Genomic DNA, 14612 nt, shown 5'->3' with positions numbered 1-14612 from the left:
AATCTTCATTTCCATACAATAACCTCTTTATGGTAAACAGGATGGGACAGTGATATTGGTTGAAAAGAATAATTTAAAGAGTCATTTAAATACAATAATCTGTCTCGCAATTCGTACGCCCAGAAATTGTTTTTCATTTTCAATGTTTTGACATGGTGGAAGAACACATAGAGCGACACTGAAACAGAGAATTCTCCAACGTGACGGTGTCTTCTTTGCTCAGCTGGGAGACCGAAGAGTCATAGAAGTTTCTGGTGAGAATCATTTTATCTCCATCTCGCCCGTGGCGCTGTCCCCCTCCTGGGGCACGGCCTGATGTCATGCATAAATGCATGTCATGCCTCCACAATGCGGGACACGCCACTCTTCCACCCGGCATGAACCATCTTGACTCCCATCCTCCCTCCTCCTGCACCTCTACCCACTGTTTTCACACCGTCGGTGGCAGAATTAGGGCTGGCCTCCCTCCAGAGCTGCAGCCAATCAACAACCCAACCCCCCCGGGTGGAAATCAATTGGTTCTGTGTGTGCAAGCCCTTGACCAATGGAGTGAAAGCACAGAGATGTCATATCTTGCTGTGACCTGTAAGAGGCAGAGTCCCTCTAAAAGGCAGTGAGATGTGCAACTGCATTAAGAGTTGTGTTATTCTGAAGACACATTCCCCCCCACGGTGGTGAATCCTCAGATCTTACGCATTCTCTGATGAACCTCGGGTTGCAGACTTTCTCTTAAAACTCTTAAAACCCTTTTCCTTTCCTTAAGAGATGCATCAAATTGTAGATTCTGGTTCAAAAGAGGTCTGGCTGAGCAGGGAATGCGCTGACTGACATTACAGGTTGCAGATAATGAGTTCCGCGGGGAAGGAGATAATCGGCTGGCGTTGAGCTTGAAGCTGGAGGAATGACGGGAGAATATCCTCCCATACCTCTCTGGGGTCGGTGTCCCTGGAAACCGGTGGTGGCAACGTTACGCAGAGGCCACTCGACGATAACGAATGTCCCTTTAATGCCTGTTAACGATCGCTGGGTCACAATGCGATTTGTAAGGAAGAGGGGGGGAAAAAAACACTCTTGCTCCCTTTTTCTTTCTCTGACTGTCTTATTGGATTTTTTTACAAGGCGTCTGTGTGTGTCACCCCGGGAAGAGAATGTTTACTCGCCACAGCTGCAACAACACTTAGCTGGCGAGGAGGACAGACAAATCCGACAGCCTCACCTTTTCTAACAAGGAGCTATTAAAATTACATGCCACTGTCAGGGTTTTGCCCTCGGTGCTGCACTGTGTAGAAATCATGCACTTCTTCATATTGGCATGGCCTTGCCTTTGACAGGGAGGTGAGAAGATAGAAAAGGAGCATTGTGTGTGTGTGTGTGTGTGTGTGTGTTTGTGCTCATCTTAACTTTCTGCTGTGTACTTTTTGCTATCAATAAGAGGATAATATTGTCTCTCGGCTCTGAATAAAAGTGTATTTTCTGCGGCGCTTTACGGATGGTCACAATGAAATGCAGCGGGTGGAGGCATGGTTATTTATTTACTTCCCCACAGCAACCAATACGGTTTGGAGGGATGGGGGCTCAGACACCACATCAGGCCTCTGCAGGGGACATCGCCCTGGGAGATTTGGATTAACTTTCAGGTCCGCTGAGCAGAAACGATAATGATTCTTTTTTGTCTGCCCTTGAAATTATCCTCTCATCACTTACTCAAATTGATAGATGCAGTCTTTTTTTTCCCTCCTCTCTGGCTCACCTGTTCCATTTGCAGGTTTGAATAATGCCAGAAGATTTAACAGCTCATATGAGGAGTGCATCATGTGAGGGTTAAACCATTCGGTCCCTGGCATCAATGGATTTACTTTTTAAGAACCACAGATAAGAGAAAAGAATAGACAGCTCCTGCTCCCTAAGTCAGAAACTTCCTGTGAGCAAACCACAAAATTCCCCTCAGAAGATGTCAAAACAGATTTGCTTCTCTCAAATCTGCTTCCCAGATTAAATGATTGTAACAATCAAACAGGCTTTGAGGCTTTGCATAATTTTATTTTTCTCACTGTTTGGAAATTCTGTCCTGGACTTTTTTTTTACTCTACACTGTTGTGCGGCAGCCTTGAAGTATTATTACCCTGTAAAATCAATGAAGATGATGTATGAGGCACCGACTGCTAGTAGTATAAACCCTTCTGTTTTCAGTGATATAAGATGATGTATCATATTGAATGGAGTACATATTTACTGACTTCTTTTCAGGTAAAGCTAGAATACATGCAGTATAACCAGATATAACACAGTATGCCGAATGTGCATCAGTATATAAAAACATTTAGTTTTATGAGATGCTGTCAGCTGATGTGTGACCCAGGACACTTTGATTGAACACTTCAATTTCACTCTCAATGTTTCATCGCATCAGTGGCCATCACAGCATTAATAAAGCATATATTATATATGGCTGACACGTGTTCGAGTGTCTAAATGAGGTTTAATGACCAATCAGACATTATCAAGACCAAACAATGATGAATAGCACAAATCAGCTGGAGCTGGGAAAGAAGCCTAAAGATCATATCTGGTTTCTGTGTGAATATCACAATGCTTCTGATCAACACAGCATCTTACTCAGCTGTTGTGTGTTTGCACTCATTTAATCTTAACTAAACATCTCTCTACCCAGGTGGTTCTGCGATCTCCATCTCTCTGCACCTCTGTTCTTTGTCTTTTGAGGGGCCCCTCTGCATTTCTGTATTCATCACTCTTACCTGCTGTCCGCCACAGTGAGATAGATGCTTAGGAACGGATCATTAAACAGAGCTTTGGTCCGGGGGACTGAGGCAGAAAAAGATCAGAGCTTTTTGAGGAGGTAAATGGCGTATCATTGTTCACCTGCTTGAATGGGGAAGTCCAGCTGTTGCTTAAATAGTTACTAATGCAAGTCAAATAGTCATTCATGTTAATAATCTTGATTCAAAGATCCACTTTCTTCTGGAAAGAGCTAATATGTGGACGATTGAGATCAATGATATGATATGTAACAATTATTGAGTAGATTGTCTAAAAATTACTAGACCTATGTTATGAATGACAAAGGAAAAACACACTGTGAACCAGTTAGTCAGTCTTTTCTTTGGTTTTCCTGGCAATGGTGTTGAAGAAAACAACTCCCATTGTTCAGTGTTGCTTCACGATGTCATCAAACGAGGTCTGTTGTTATATTGTTCTGATTGAGAGACGCCTTGCACCCAAAGTTACAAGTTGTATACTCATAATATACTTAATTCACTTAGCTGTTGCACTTCACAATGAAAAATGATTTGAAACAATGGCATCCAGACTTCTGGGTTGTAGTTTTAATGCTGTGCAGCCACATTGCAATAAAACTGGCTGGTCAGTCTTTTAGGTCAAATGAAGTTCTCTTTGCCAAACTGCAGTGTAGTTACTCCATTGTCATTCTATCCAGGACTTGCTGCTGCCAATCAATATCTTATTATCAAGCCTCAACAACCTCACTCTCAATACAAGGATCCTGATGCCAGTCCTAATTAATGCCAAGGTGCCAATACTGGCTCAAGAGTTGCCATAGAAACAGCTGAGTTTATTTCCTCCCTCCTGACCGAGGTGAACCAAAAAATCATTCCTGTTTTCAATCCGATTCCCTTCATTTCTCTAACGAGACACTTATCTCTCAGAGACAGGGTTGAAAGTCAGTAGTTTGTACTTGATACAAACACTGATGCCCCTGATTTCTGATCTCCGATCTCTTTCTGCCAAGAAAGTGTTGAGTGTAGGAATATTACATTGCGGTTTGTGCATCATTGAAGGTGTGGTGGATAATCCTGTGCTCCCCTGTAGTCCCCACTGGCAGGACTAGGGGTTTCAACAGGAAGGGCAGAGCCATGTTGGTAAACCGGCACGTGTCCCAGAGCCGTCTAATAGCCCTGGTAGGATTGTCCCTTTCCTCCTCTGCTTTGATGTGGAACCTGCTACTCAAGCCACCGGCGATGGGGGAATAGCCTTTCATACGGGAGTTGCCCAGGATCCTGCTCAGTCTAATCCGCCAATATGTTTCACTATGACAAATCTCTAACCGTACTGATGTCGATCCAGAATGAGGACAAAAAGTGCTTAGGGCAGAAGTTTGTCTCCCCTAAGGTTATCTTGTGTTTTTCGGTGGGTTGGCATAAGAAGAGACTGAGTAAAAATTGGAAGAAGAATAGAAGGAGGTGAATTTTCCTTAGGAAGTTAATGAAAGTCTTTGAAGTGAGGTGAGGGAAGCTGTCACCTGCCCTGGTGATAGATAGCAGGTTCACTATTATTAGCATTCTCAGCCCGAGCCTGGAGTTTTATGCCTTAGTAGAGCCATTTGTTGATTAATTAATCAGGTAATGTATGCTATCTGTGCTACAAAGGAACCCACATATCACTCCCTCTGCCTCTCCTGGGCTCCCTGCACAACCACAAAGTCGGATATCCCACCAGGCCACAGCCCATTCAAAAGATTACAATTCCAAAGCAGCCCCTACCACAGAGAAGCCAATTCCACAAAGCTCCTGGTTGCTTTTAATGTAAAGTAGAATAATAAACATCTATGAGGGAAACAGTCTCCCATTTCGTGAATTTATTCACTTCCACTGGCCCAAAGTCAACCTTGTCTGATGTGATTTTTTCCTGCTTTCAGAGAAAGTTTTCAAACTGTCAAATAAAGCTCAGCTACGAGGAAGGTATAAATAAACTCAAAGTGAAGCAGCGTGGGGCTGGGAGACTGCAGAGCTTAATGCTTTCTCCTGTGCCGCTGCCTGGAATTGAACGGGACCGCAAAAAATAAAAAATCCCATGTGGAACATCGTAATCGACATCTATGTGCAGTGCGAGTACACAGCGTTACCTTATGCAATATGAACACTCAATAAACATCCAGCCCTTTGCTGTGATTAGATTTATTGAATTTCCTTCACTTGCGGCCTCATGCCCCTGTGCCCGTACACGTTCTCTTATTGCCCTGTCTTTACAATCATCACATTTGTTCATATAGGTGGCCTGGTTTCCACAAACCTGACAATCATAAGTCAACAATCAAAAGCACAAGGTTTGCAGTCCTCACATTTTTAAAATTGAGTTTTCACATTTGGAGCCAGTTAAAGTGCACACTTTAAGTAGTTCCACATTCAGAATGCTAGGTTTCTTGCTCAGCATTTCAGTTCATGTAAATATTTGACCTTTACCAATTTCTAACCAAACATTCTCAGCTTTTCCAAAGGCAGTATTTTGCCATTTATGTTAATATTTTCCCAAGTAGGATTTATATATTGTTTTTTCTCCAGGTTACCTCATATTCTCCAACTGTGGCTGAGTGTCTCGTTCTCTGCTTTTCATTTGAGATGTAATGAAATACTGAGAAAAGCTTTTCCAAACCCATCGGTTGGGGATGTTGAACCTGAACAATGATGTTGCACACATTCCTTCTTCTAAGATTTCGACTTACTTTACTCCAAGTCGGATTTGGTTGAACCTCTTGTGCTTAATCCAACCAAAGTGATGAAAAGATGTGTTGAACCTTACTCAGTTTGTAAGCATCCACAATAACCTTAAGTGCAACAATCATGTCTACTCTTGCCTCTTTCATATAAAAATCCCTCAAATGTCACTTTTCATAGGTTATCAACATATAAAGATATAGTGATCAGATAAACCCATATATATATATTGAGAACCGCTCACCATGAATTTTAGTGGATACAGTGACATTGAGTCTACTGTATATGGTGTGCAGATGTGCTTCTGCATGTGCAAAATGACCGCCGTGTGCACTTCCTGGATATCTGTCTTTAATACATCCTTTTTCTGTATCCTGCCATTTTGGACTTCCTCCACAGCTGGCCCCATTGTGGAGCAGCAGGAAATGACATCACACTTTCACGATATTGCCTTTCCTGTTCTGTATCATCAGAGATTTTAACCTTTATCCCTAAATTCTGTGCACATGTATAAAGTTGGCATCTGATTTTAGTGTTACCCACAAGCACATTGTTGTGAGTAATATTGTGGAGTCAGACTATGGAGTTGTCCATTTATTATCCGTGTGTTTGTGAGTGTGCAGCCCTGTAAATGCACCATACTCCTGTCAACTGCATGCCTCCCCTCTATTTTCATTCCTCATCATCATCATTTCCTCACACCCCTCACACAGCCAGGGACTCCACTCATTCATTTGCCGAGCGGCAGGCTTGGCTGACCAGAGGAATTTGCGATCACCGGCTTGACTTATTCTCACCTCCAGTAAGGCTGTCACGGATTTACCGCAACCGGCGTGTCACTCCTGTCATTAAAATGTAGAAGTTGGTGACACCGCCTAGAAACTTACAAATGATGCCGCCAGTTTGGTGGTTTCCTCCACTTTTACATTACATTACATTCCACCCGTTTGCAGGTAGTTTGTTCCCTCCACGCTCAAAACTAAATCATGAGCTGTCACTGCTCCTCTCACTCAGTAAACTCTGCAGCTGAGGGACGGAATGGGGAGCCTGCCCCATCTCTAAAAAAAAGTCTGCTTCAGACTTTCTTTTAACACTGCATGCCATGCTAGATTGAGTCTTGTCTGGGAGGGAACTTGCTATATGGAGTTATCTTTTTATATGGCTTGCTGCATTTTGATTGCATTTATCTGAAAAAGGCCAAGTTATTCATTAGATAACAAATGGGTGCCCATGGAGACTCCTCCTGAGCTGTCACGCCAATACAAACCCAAACTGAGGATGTGACAGTTTGACACTTTAATTTCCTACTGAGTATTTCAAATAAAAAACCTGGACAAAGGACAAGAAATGCAGTTGTGAAAAAAAATTAAATAATCGATATTGCGTTTGAAATTATTAAAGCCTGGGCCTCAATTAAATCCAGTGTGCCCTCCTCTTTTACTCAGGTTTGGAAAGCACCGGAAGGATGAGCGACCAGGAGACAGGATGGAGAGGAAGAGCTCCAGTAAATCTAAAGCGGAGGACATGCAGGCGTCAGAGGATGAGACCCTGCGGATGAGACTGGAACAGGAGAGGTGAGTGCTCAGACAGAGCCTTGGCTCGCTAAAAGCCGAAACAATTCCCGGCCGAACAAAGGGGGGAAAAAGACACTGCTGACTGGAAAATTAGCAAACTACCTAATTAACAAAATGGTGGCGCAAGGTCGAGAAATTCTGGGAAAGCACTCAGATGTCAATTTGTGAAATGTCCCGTTCTTTTATATCAGTACATTAAATAGATCATTTATGGATTGTTGTTGCCTGTGCCATTCAGAGGCACTGACCTCCTAATGGTGCTCGTAGGCCCCTGTGGATTTGGCATGATTGAATGGTGCTCATTATAATAGCGAAATCGATGTAGCTCTGCATTTGTCTTCTCCTGCAGCTCTACCAGGTTGTTAATCGTTCAAGAATATGCTGTTCCTTTTTATCCAGCCCTCTTGGCTCTGTGTCCTCTAGTGTTTGCGGACATCAGGACGTCCACAAGAAAAAGGCAAAAGCTTTGGTTTTGCCGCGTGCACCTCATCCCTCAAAGACAAGCCCCATTTAATTCTCCAGCAGGCAAGACAATATTGGTGGCAGGCTGAATAAAAAGACAGCTTGCTGCTGCCATTGTTCTCTACCAGCCAAATGAACTCAGTAATCAAACTGCCGTTGGTAATGACAGCTAATTGAATAGAAACAATAGGGCTTGATACCGTTCCCTCTTACGGCGAAGAGAGAGAGAAGGATGGATGGCTGTTGAAAATGCACGGTACCACAAACACAAACAAGTGTGAACACACACACACACACACACAAAAAAAAACACTCAGAAAGGGCCTCTTCCCTGCTGAATAGAACATCTGGAGGCCTCGCTCAAAAAGCTGTAGCACATTTCGTTTCAGTATTCAACTATGACTTGCAATGAAGGTCCTCTCAAAATGTGGGTGCAGACCCCTCTGGCTGAGGGCCCAACATATTTCCCTCAGTGCACCCTGGAGACCAGTGCGCCTGGCTCTCCATCCAGATCTCTCCCCTTTGAGCAGCTCCCAGACGACTGTCATCCTAAGCAGCAGAATCAACACAGATGCATGGTGGGCATGAGATATGTAGAGTACATGCCCTCAACTCCCCCCTCCCCACACAGACACACACATACAATTTAAATCTTGCTCATACTTTTCTTCTTTCACCGCTGTCAACCAATTTCTTTGTGCACTACTTTGTCTTACAGCACATTCTCATTCCTTGTCTTGTTTGTGTCCGTTCTGCATGTGTGAGCTCCAGTCCCAACCAGGGCAACCTAATTCTTTCCTTTTGTACCTGCTCCAAAATCCCATCACTCAGTCAGGCCAGGATTGTCCCTCAGTTAATGGAAAGTGAATCCTGAGGGAAATGCTGGTGGGTAATAATAAACCAACCTGCCATGAAGCCAAGTCGATATTCAAAGCATTAGAGTTCAGCAGGACGACAGCTCAGAAATCCATTACGTCTTGTATTTTTTGGTTGCGCTACTATATTACACTCCCAGGGTGCTACATTTAATTGTCGTAGGTCTCCGCTTTAGGTACACACTCAGATTGATTGCATTGCTGCCACGGAGACGGGACCATTTCAGAGTGCGTTTATGAAATTATGGATCGGTCCGTTACGGGTTTCCCGAAGCTGGCAATCGTCAAGCCAGCACAATGTGTCAGCACGATATGGGATGGGCCGCAGCCAAACCCCCAGCTCGGCTGACATTAGCGATCATTAATTAATGCAGACGGTTTGACAGGGGCTTTTAGTGATTCAAAATAGGAGTCAGGGAAGAGGTGAGGCAAATTAATTCATAAAACCTGCCATTTTTGCCCTGCAATAAGGGAGCTATAGTCATATATTTAAAACTGTGACCTTGATATGATTCATGCAATTTATGGTTTGGCCATTTTTAGTCCTTACAGACCTGACCTGTTTATTATTAATGAAAATGTTCTTCTAATTCATATCTTGTCAGCTGCTTATGGAGGCAGCATTAAAGATGATAGAGAATTGAGTGCATAAAACTTTGACTTAATTACCACTGCACAGTGCAGTTCATCGACCTGATGTAGTGGTTATCAGAGGCATTTGTTTTGTTGGCAGATTGTATACAGCTCTTCTGATTGGTTGATTCATGTCTCATCAAAGCAGCATTAGAGCCCGTGGTTAGGCTGATCTTAATCACTGTTCAGCCCAGCAGTGGCAGCCTTTACTCTGGGTTCTTTATGCCTGTGGACAGCACCCAAGACAGCCCTGCCTGATTGGCTCATGTTGAGAGGACTGAGAAGACAACAAGCTCTCTGATTGGACCCTGGGTGGTTGGAGTGAAGCCCTCTCTTTGGCTGTTGCCTCATTCATGCAGGGCCATTGGGGAGAGGAGAGGGAAAGAAAGAAACACAGGGCAGGTGGTGTTGGTGGAGCTTCTATCGTTCTCTGACTTATCTCTGCACATGTTAGCCCTGAAACTATATTTTCCGGCCAAAGTGGGGAGCACACAAAGACAACCTAACAATGTTCCCTCCTCATTTTCGGCCTGAACTGTACTTCATTCTCTCTGTATGTCTCTGTGGCAGCTGATTATGATGTCCATTCTCTCTTATCTGCATGGCTCTGGTTGGCTTCTAATCAGCGGCCAGCACTCCACTGCCACTCTCCTTGTTCCCATTTCCCAGACCACAGTAGAACACATTACTGCCTGTTTTCCCTCGACAGTGACCCGCTTCCTGTTGTTTGTTGTTTGACTTCTTGCTGACTCCAGACAAACAAAACCTGAACAGTATTTCAAAGATCGGTCAGCACAATTCCTTTTTGACAAACATGGATCGAGAATTGGGTCTTTTATTGAAGTTGTTTTCGTATACCATTCTTTCATTCATTTTCTTACACATATTCGAGGTCACAAAGGCAGTCTTTCTCCAGCCACACTTTCCTGCTCCTCCTGGGGGATTCTGAGGCATTCCAAGGCCAGATGGGATATGTAATCCCTCCAGCGAGTTCCACGTCTACTCCTAGGTCTGTTCCCAGATGGGCGAGTAAACCTCCAATGGAAGGCACCCACGAGGCATCCTGATTAGATGCTCGAAGTACCCTAAGTGTCTCTTTTTGACATGAAGGAGCAGCAGTTCTTCTCTAAGCTGAGCCCAGGCACCCGACTGATGAAACTCATTTCGGCCGCTTGTATTCCCAATCAGTCACTACCCAGAGCTTATGACCATTGGTGAGGGTTGGAATGTAGATCGACTGGTAAATTGAAGGCTTTCGCTTTTGTTTTTTCTTCACCACAGTCCAGTACAACACCCATGTTACCTCGGACACTGCACCGACCCACCTGCCCATCTCATGCTTCACCTTCTCCTCACTCACGAAAAAGACTCAGAGGTACTTAAATGTCTTCAGTTGCGGCAACAACTCACCCCAGTGCAATCCACTGTCTGGCAGAGAATCATGCCTTTGGACTTGGAGGTGCTGCTGCTTGTCCCGACCACTTCACACTCGGCTGCGAACTGCGCCAGTGCACATTGGAGGTCACGGTCTGATGAAGCCAACAGAATCGCATTATTTAGAAAAAGCAGGGACACAGTTTTGAGGTTCCCAAGCCAGCACACTCACCATGGCTGCACCTTGAAATCCTGCAAATGAAAATCACAGAACAGAATTGGTGACAAAGGGCAATCCTAGGGGAGTCCAACACCCACAGGGATCATGTTTGACCTTGTGCCGAGGATACTTGGATTCTCATACCATGTTCATTGTAAAAAGGGCTAAAAAGCAGATCCTTTCCTTTCTTTTTTTCTGTCCCATGTGATCATGGCACCAACATTATCAATCCTCTTTGTCAAACCATCTCATTATTTCAGTATCCTATTTCATTCTCATTTGCATAGTGAGTTCAAAGGAACTTACTACTGGCTTATTTGGAAGTGTAATTACATTTGTAATTACATGGATACCTACAGCAAGTTAATGTGAATATTAATAGTGTGAATTGAAACCATGAAACATGCACAATTATCTTTGTGATTACATTATGCTGTTATGGGCCAAGTGTCAACACAAAAGATGGGCTATTGGAGGTTTGTGATTCTGCCCAGACAGCTGCGCGCAGTCATTTACTGCACTTTGATTAGATTCAGAATCATTCTGCCCTCCATCTGCACTTCAGAACAATAGACCATGTTTTGATGAGGGGGTATTGAAAAGAAAAATCTATTCAAGGCGTCTGGATGAGAAAGTAAGAGTGCAAATACATTCTGTTTCATCCACCATGGTAACAATGCATATTGAGGAGGCAGGCTTTCAAACCTCTAAGTGTGCTGACTTCAAAATGAGTGTCTGAGAATACAGACAGCCCCCCCCCCCCGGCCTTCCTTTGGGTAGATTAAACATTGACAAACATATGGAGGAGTCTGTTGGTTTCATTGGTCCAAAACAACGGCTCTGTTGGATAAACAGTGAGATTTATTCAGAAGGGCTTGAGGTTAGATTGACATGTTGTTACCAGTTTACACCAGGCCCCACATTCTACCATTAGAATGAGTTAAAGCAGTTGCTTTCACGTTCACTCATTGAAAAGAACCCTGCAAGAGTATAATTACAAATACAACATAAAAGGAATAGGGATTTGGAGGATAAAGAAAGAATAATGTCATCTGGCAGACACATGAATTTCTTGAAGACATGGTCAGTCGCTGAATTAGTCGTTGAACTTCTACTGCCCTGAAAACCTCATCATTAGTCTGTCTAGACTCTCCGGCCAGGAGGAAATGCCTTTCCACTGCACTGTTATGAAGGAGTGAGTAAGCATTGTATTTTTTTATTCATCTTTTAATTAAAGGTAGATGTGAGGTTAATTTTTTTTGTACGGATATAGAGTGAAGCACTGACAATACAAAAAGACACAAAAGAAACCAAGTAATTATTTATGTAATACTGGAAGTATCTTTCATCCTGACATCTGTGTAAGTACTGCAGGGTCTGTTCAAAGTCTGACTGCTTGGCCTGCATTAATCTCACTGGTAGATTTCTTTAGAGCATCATCCAAACAACTTCACTTAAATCAACTGTTACAGAAACATGTGGTGGGGTCAATGTGTAATGATGCGACGCAAATGTTTCGTTTGTGTCTAAATTACATACAAAGTCAATGCAAAGACAGACATGAAATTAGCGTCTCTCATCCTAGGCGTTGCTTTTAGCACCAAATACGATGTTAGTGAAAAGGGGTGAAAATGACAATGGAATAGAAAATAAAAGTGCCCTTAAATCTTGCATGTAGACAACTTGGTTTGCGAGGATTAATGTACAGATACAGTGTTATACTATATATATTTCACATCAGTAACTATATAGCAAAGCGATGTTTGAAGCTTTGTTGAGAACAGCTCATCAAATACTTTTGCAGTTCACAATGCACCTCTGTGGTAAACCCGCCACTTTTGATGTCAAATTGATGAGCATTTGTCAAGAAAATTGAAATAAATAGATAGACAGATGTTGTTCCATTTATAAAATAAAAAAATGATATCCACAGCGGGGCTGCTTATCACCTTTTTGAAATATAATTGTCCCAAGTTTACGGCATTCAAAATTGCAGTGTCCCTTCTTCTTGTAGTGTCTGGTTAGAAAAGAGGAGAGGAAAATGGCTAGTAATTGGGGCTGTAGAGTAATAATGTGTTTAGTGTGGGCAGCACTTTCCTCGGTGTTAACATGCTGGGCCATTAATTGGCTAATGGAGTATATATATGGTACAGTGCGGGGGTGGTCTCTCAGGAGAAAGTGGGGGAAGGAGAGGAGTTGGACATGGAGCAGCAGTTGCAGGTTGCCCAAGAAGAAAGCAGTTAGCTGGTGTGAAAGTTTTGAGCTAATAAGCATATTACAGCACAGAAAAGTCGTAGGGGGGAGGGGGGGATTGTTGGACACAGTGGGAGTGTTTTATCACAGGTGTTTTTAGGTTTCAGCTTTTAAAACAGATGGTAAAGGTTGTGAAAAGATCATGGTTTTGGATAATTATCAAAAAGGAAAACCAAATAAATCGGTTGACAAAAACAAGTACCTGAGACAAACATTTGTTTACAGTCCTTATCGTGGATCTTATGGTAGTTTATAGCTCCCCTTTTCATAATGGGACATCTGGATGAAAGGTAACCGGATCACCAAAGTCAGTTGGATTCACCGTTTACCAACAGAAAATGCTGGTTTTCTTTGTTAAATGTAAAGACACATTTTGATTTATTGTTTCATTCTTGACACATCATGACACTTGCAGCATAAAACGTGCTCTTGAATGTAGCGTTCCAATGGCAGTTTGCCACAGAGACCCGCTGCTACCTGGCCGAGGCTGGAATTTAACACTGTATGATACAGCATTTCTGTCTGACAGCCAGAACATAGGCCTCACAGCAGATTGACAGGTTAGGATTGTGGATATGTTTTCTCCACAAACACACGGACAGAAAGGTTTGTTTTACAAAAGGGCCATGACCTCTCCCCTGAAAATGTGATGGGTGTCATTGCGAGGAAATGCAAGCTTATTTTGAAAGTTGATGCATGTATAAAAGCAAATTAGTTACAACACAGGATGGCTCTGACTGTAACAACACTAATGACAAAAGCATGAGTCACATCTGTGGCATTTGCTTGTTAATACCCTTTTATTGAAATGCACCTATTAGCTTTATCCATGTCGGACTCTTGAGCCCTGAAAGAGAAGTCTCTCTCTCTTTTAGCCTCATGTCGCCAGTCTAGCCGAGGCCATTATCTCATCCCAAATGTCAATATCGGCGTTCTTATGAATTAGATTAGTCCATAAAACGCCAGAGGGTCTTGAGATCCCAGTGGACTTCTGTGAACCTGTGGTAACATCATTGTCTGGTCCTTTCTGGCAGAGATCTGACATCACTTTAGCCAGATGGCAGGTGAAAGGGCTTCTGGGAATTAGATTTTTCCTCCTTGTGTGGCCTGTGTTCTCTTTCTTGACCGCACAAGCTAAAGTAAGACCACACCGGGTGTGCACAGCTGTGATGTGATTTGATCATTTCCATACTGTACCTGGTCTGAAACAATGCAGAAATACAGGAAAAAGGCTAAGAGGCTTTATGGATGACTGCATATAATGTAACATTGCATCAGGCCTCCATCAGAATCTCATTGTGGAGATAATGCTGAGAAAATGGGATTTTGGACGGCTAAAAATAAACAAGGCGGTCTATGGGTAAGATGTGGGAATCGGGTTAATCCGGCACTGAAAAATGGTGATTGTTTGAAATGTGATTACTGTTATTAAAATACACAGACATGGGGGAGAAAATGAGGCTAGGGGGGATTCTAGTTCTGTTCTAAGCCTGTCAGTCATCTGTGAAGAGCAGCAGGGGGTCAGAGGTCAGCTATGACCTGAGGTAATCGGGAAGTCTAGGAATAGTGGGAGGTGGCGTGCTTGTATGGATGTGTGTGGATGTGTGTTACCCTACAGCGGTACTACAACATCTGGAACCAGTGAGCAGTCTGATGGCTGCTGCCAGGGTCACCGCAGTAGGAGGTCAACTCCCCCCTCTCCGCCTGTCCTCAGCCCTTCTCCCCACTCCCCAATGTCCACCTCCCGTCTCCT

The 14612-nt window shown here is 43.3% G+C and overlaps 1 protein-coding gene across 5 annotated transcripts in view; it reads left to right on the top strand.

Annotated features, from left to right (window-relative positions):
• LOC117754004 (partitioning defective 3 homolog) overlaps window positions 1–14612 on the top strand; it is a 342820-nt gene that overhangs the window by 248642 nt on the left and 79566 nt on the right. For all 5 annotated transcript variants that reach the window (XM_034572613.1, XM_034572611.1, XM_034572615.1 and 2 more), the window contains one exon: window positions 6914–7042. In XM_034572613.1, coding sequence (XP_034428504.1) covers window positions 6914–7042 — 129 coding nt within the window. The remainder of the gene's footprint in view (window positions 1–6913; window positions 7043–14612) is intronic.

This window comes from Hippoglossus hippoglossus, chromosome 20 (genome assembly GCF_009819705.1).
Source record: "Hippoglossus hippoglossus isolate fHipHip1 chromosome 20, fHipHip1.pri, whole genome shotgun sequence".
Lineage (NCBI taxonomy): Eukaryota > Metazoa > Chordata > Actinopteri > Pleuronectiformes > Pleuronectidae > Hippoglossus > Hippoglossus hippoglossus.
This window is presented reverse-complemented; position numbering and strand designations above follow the sequence as displayed.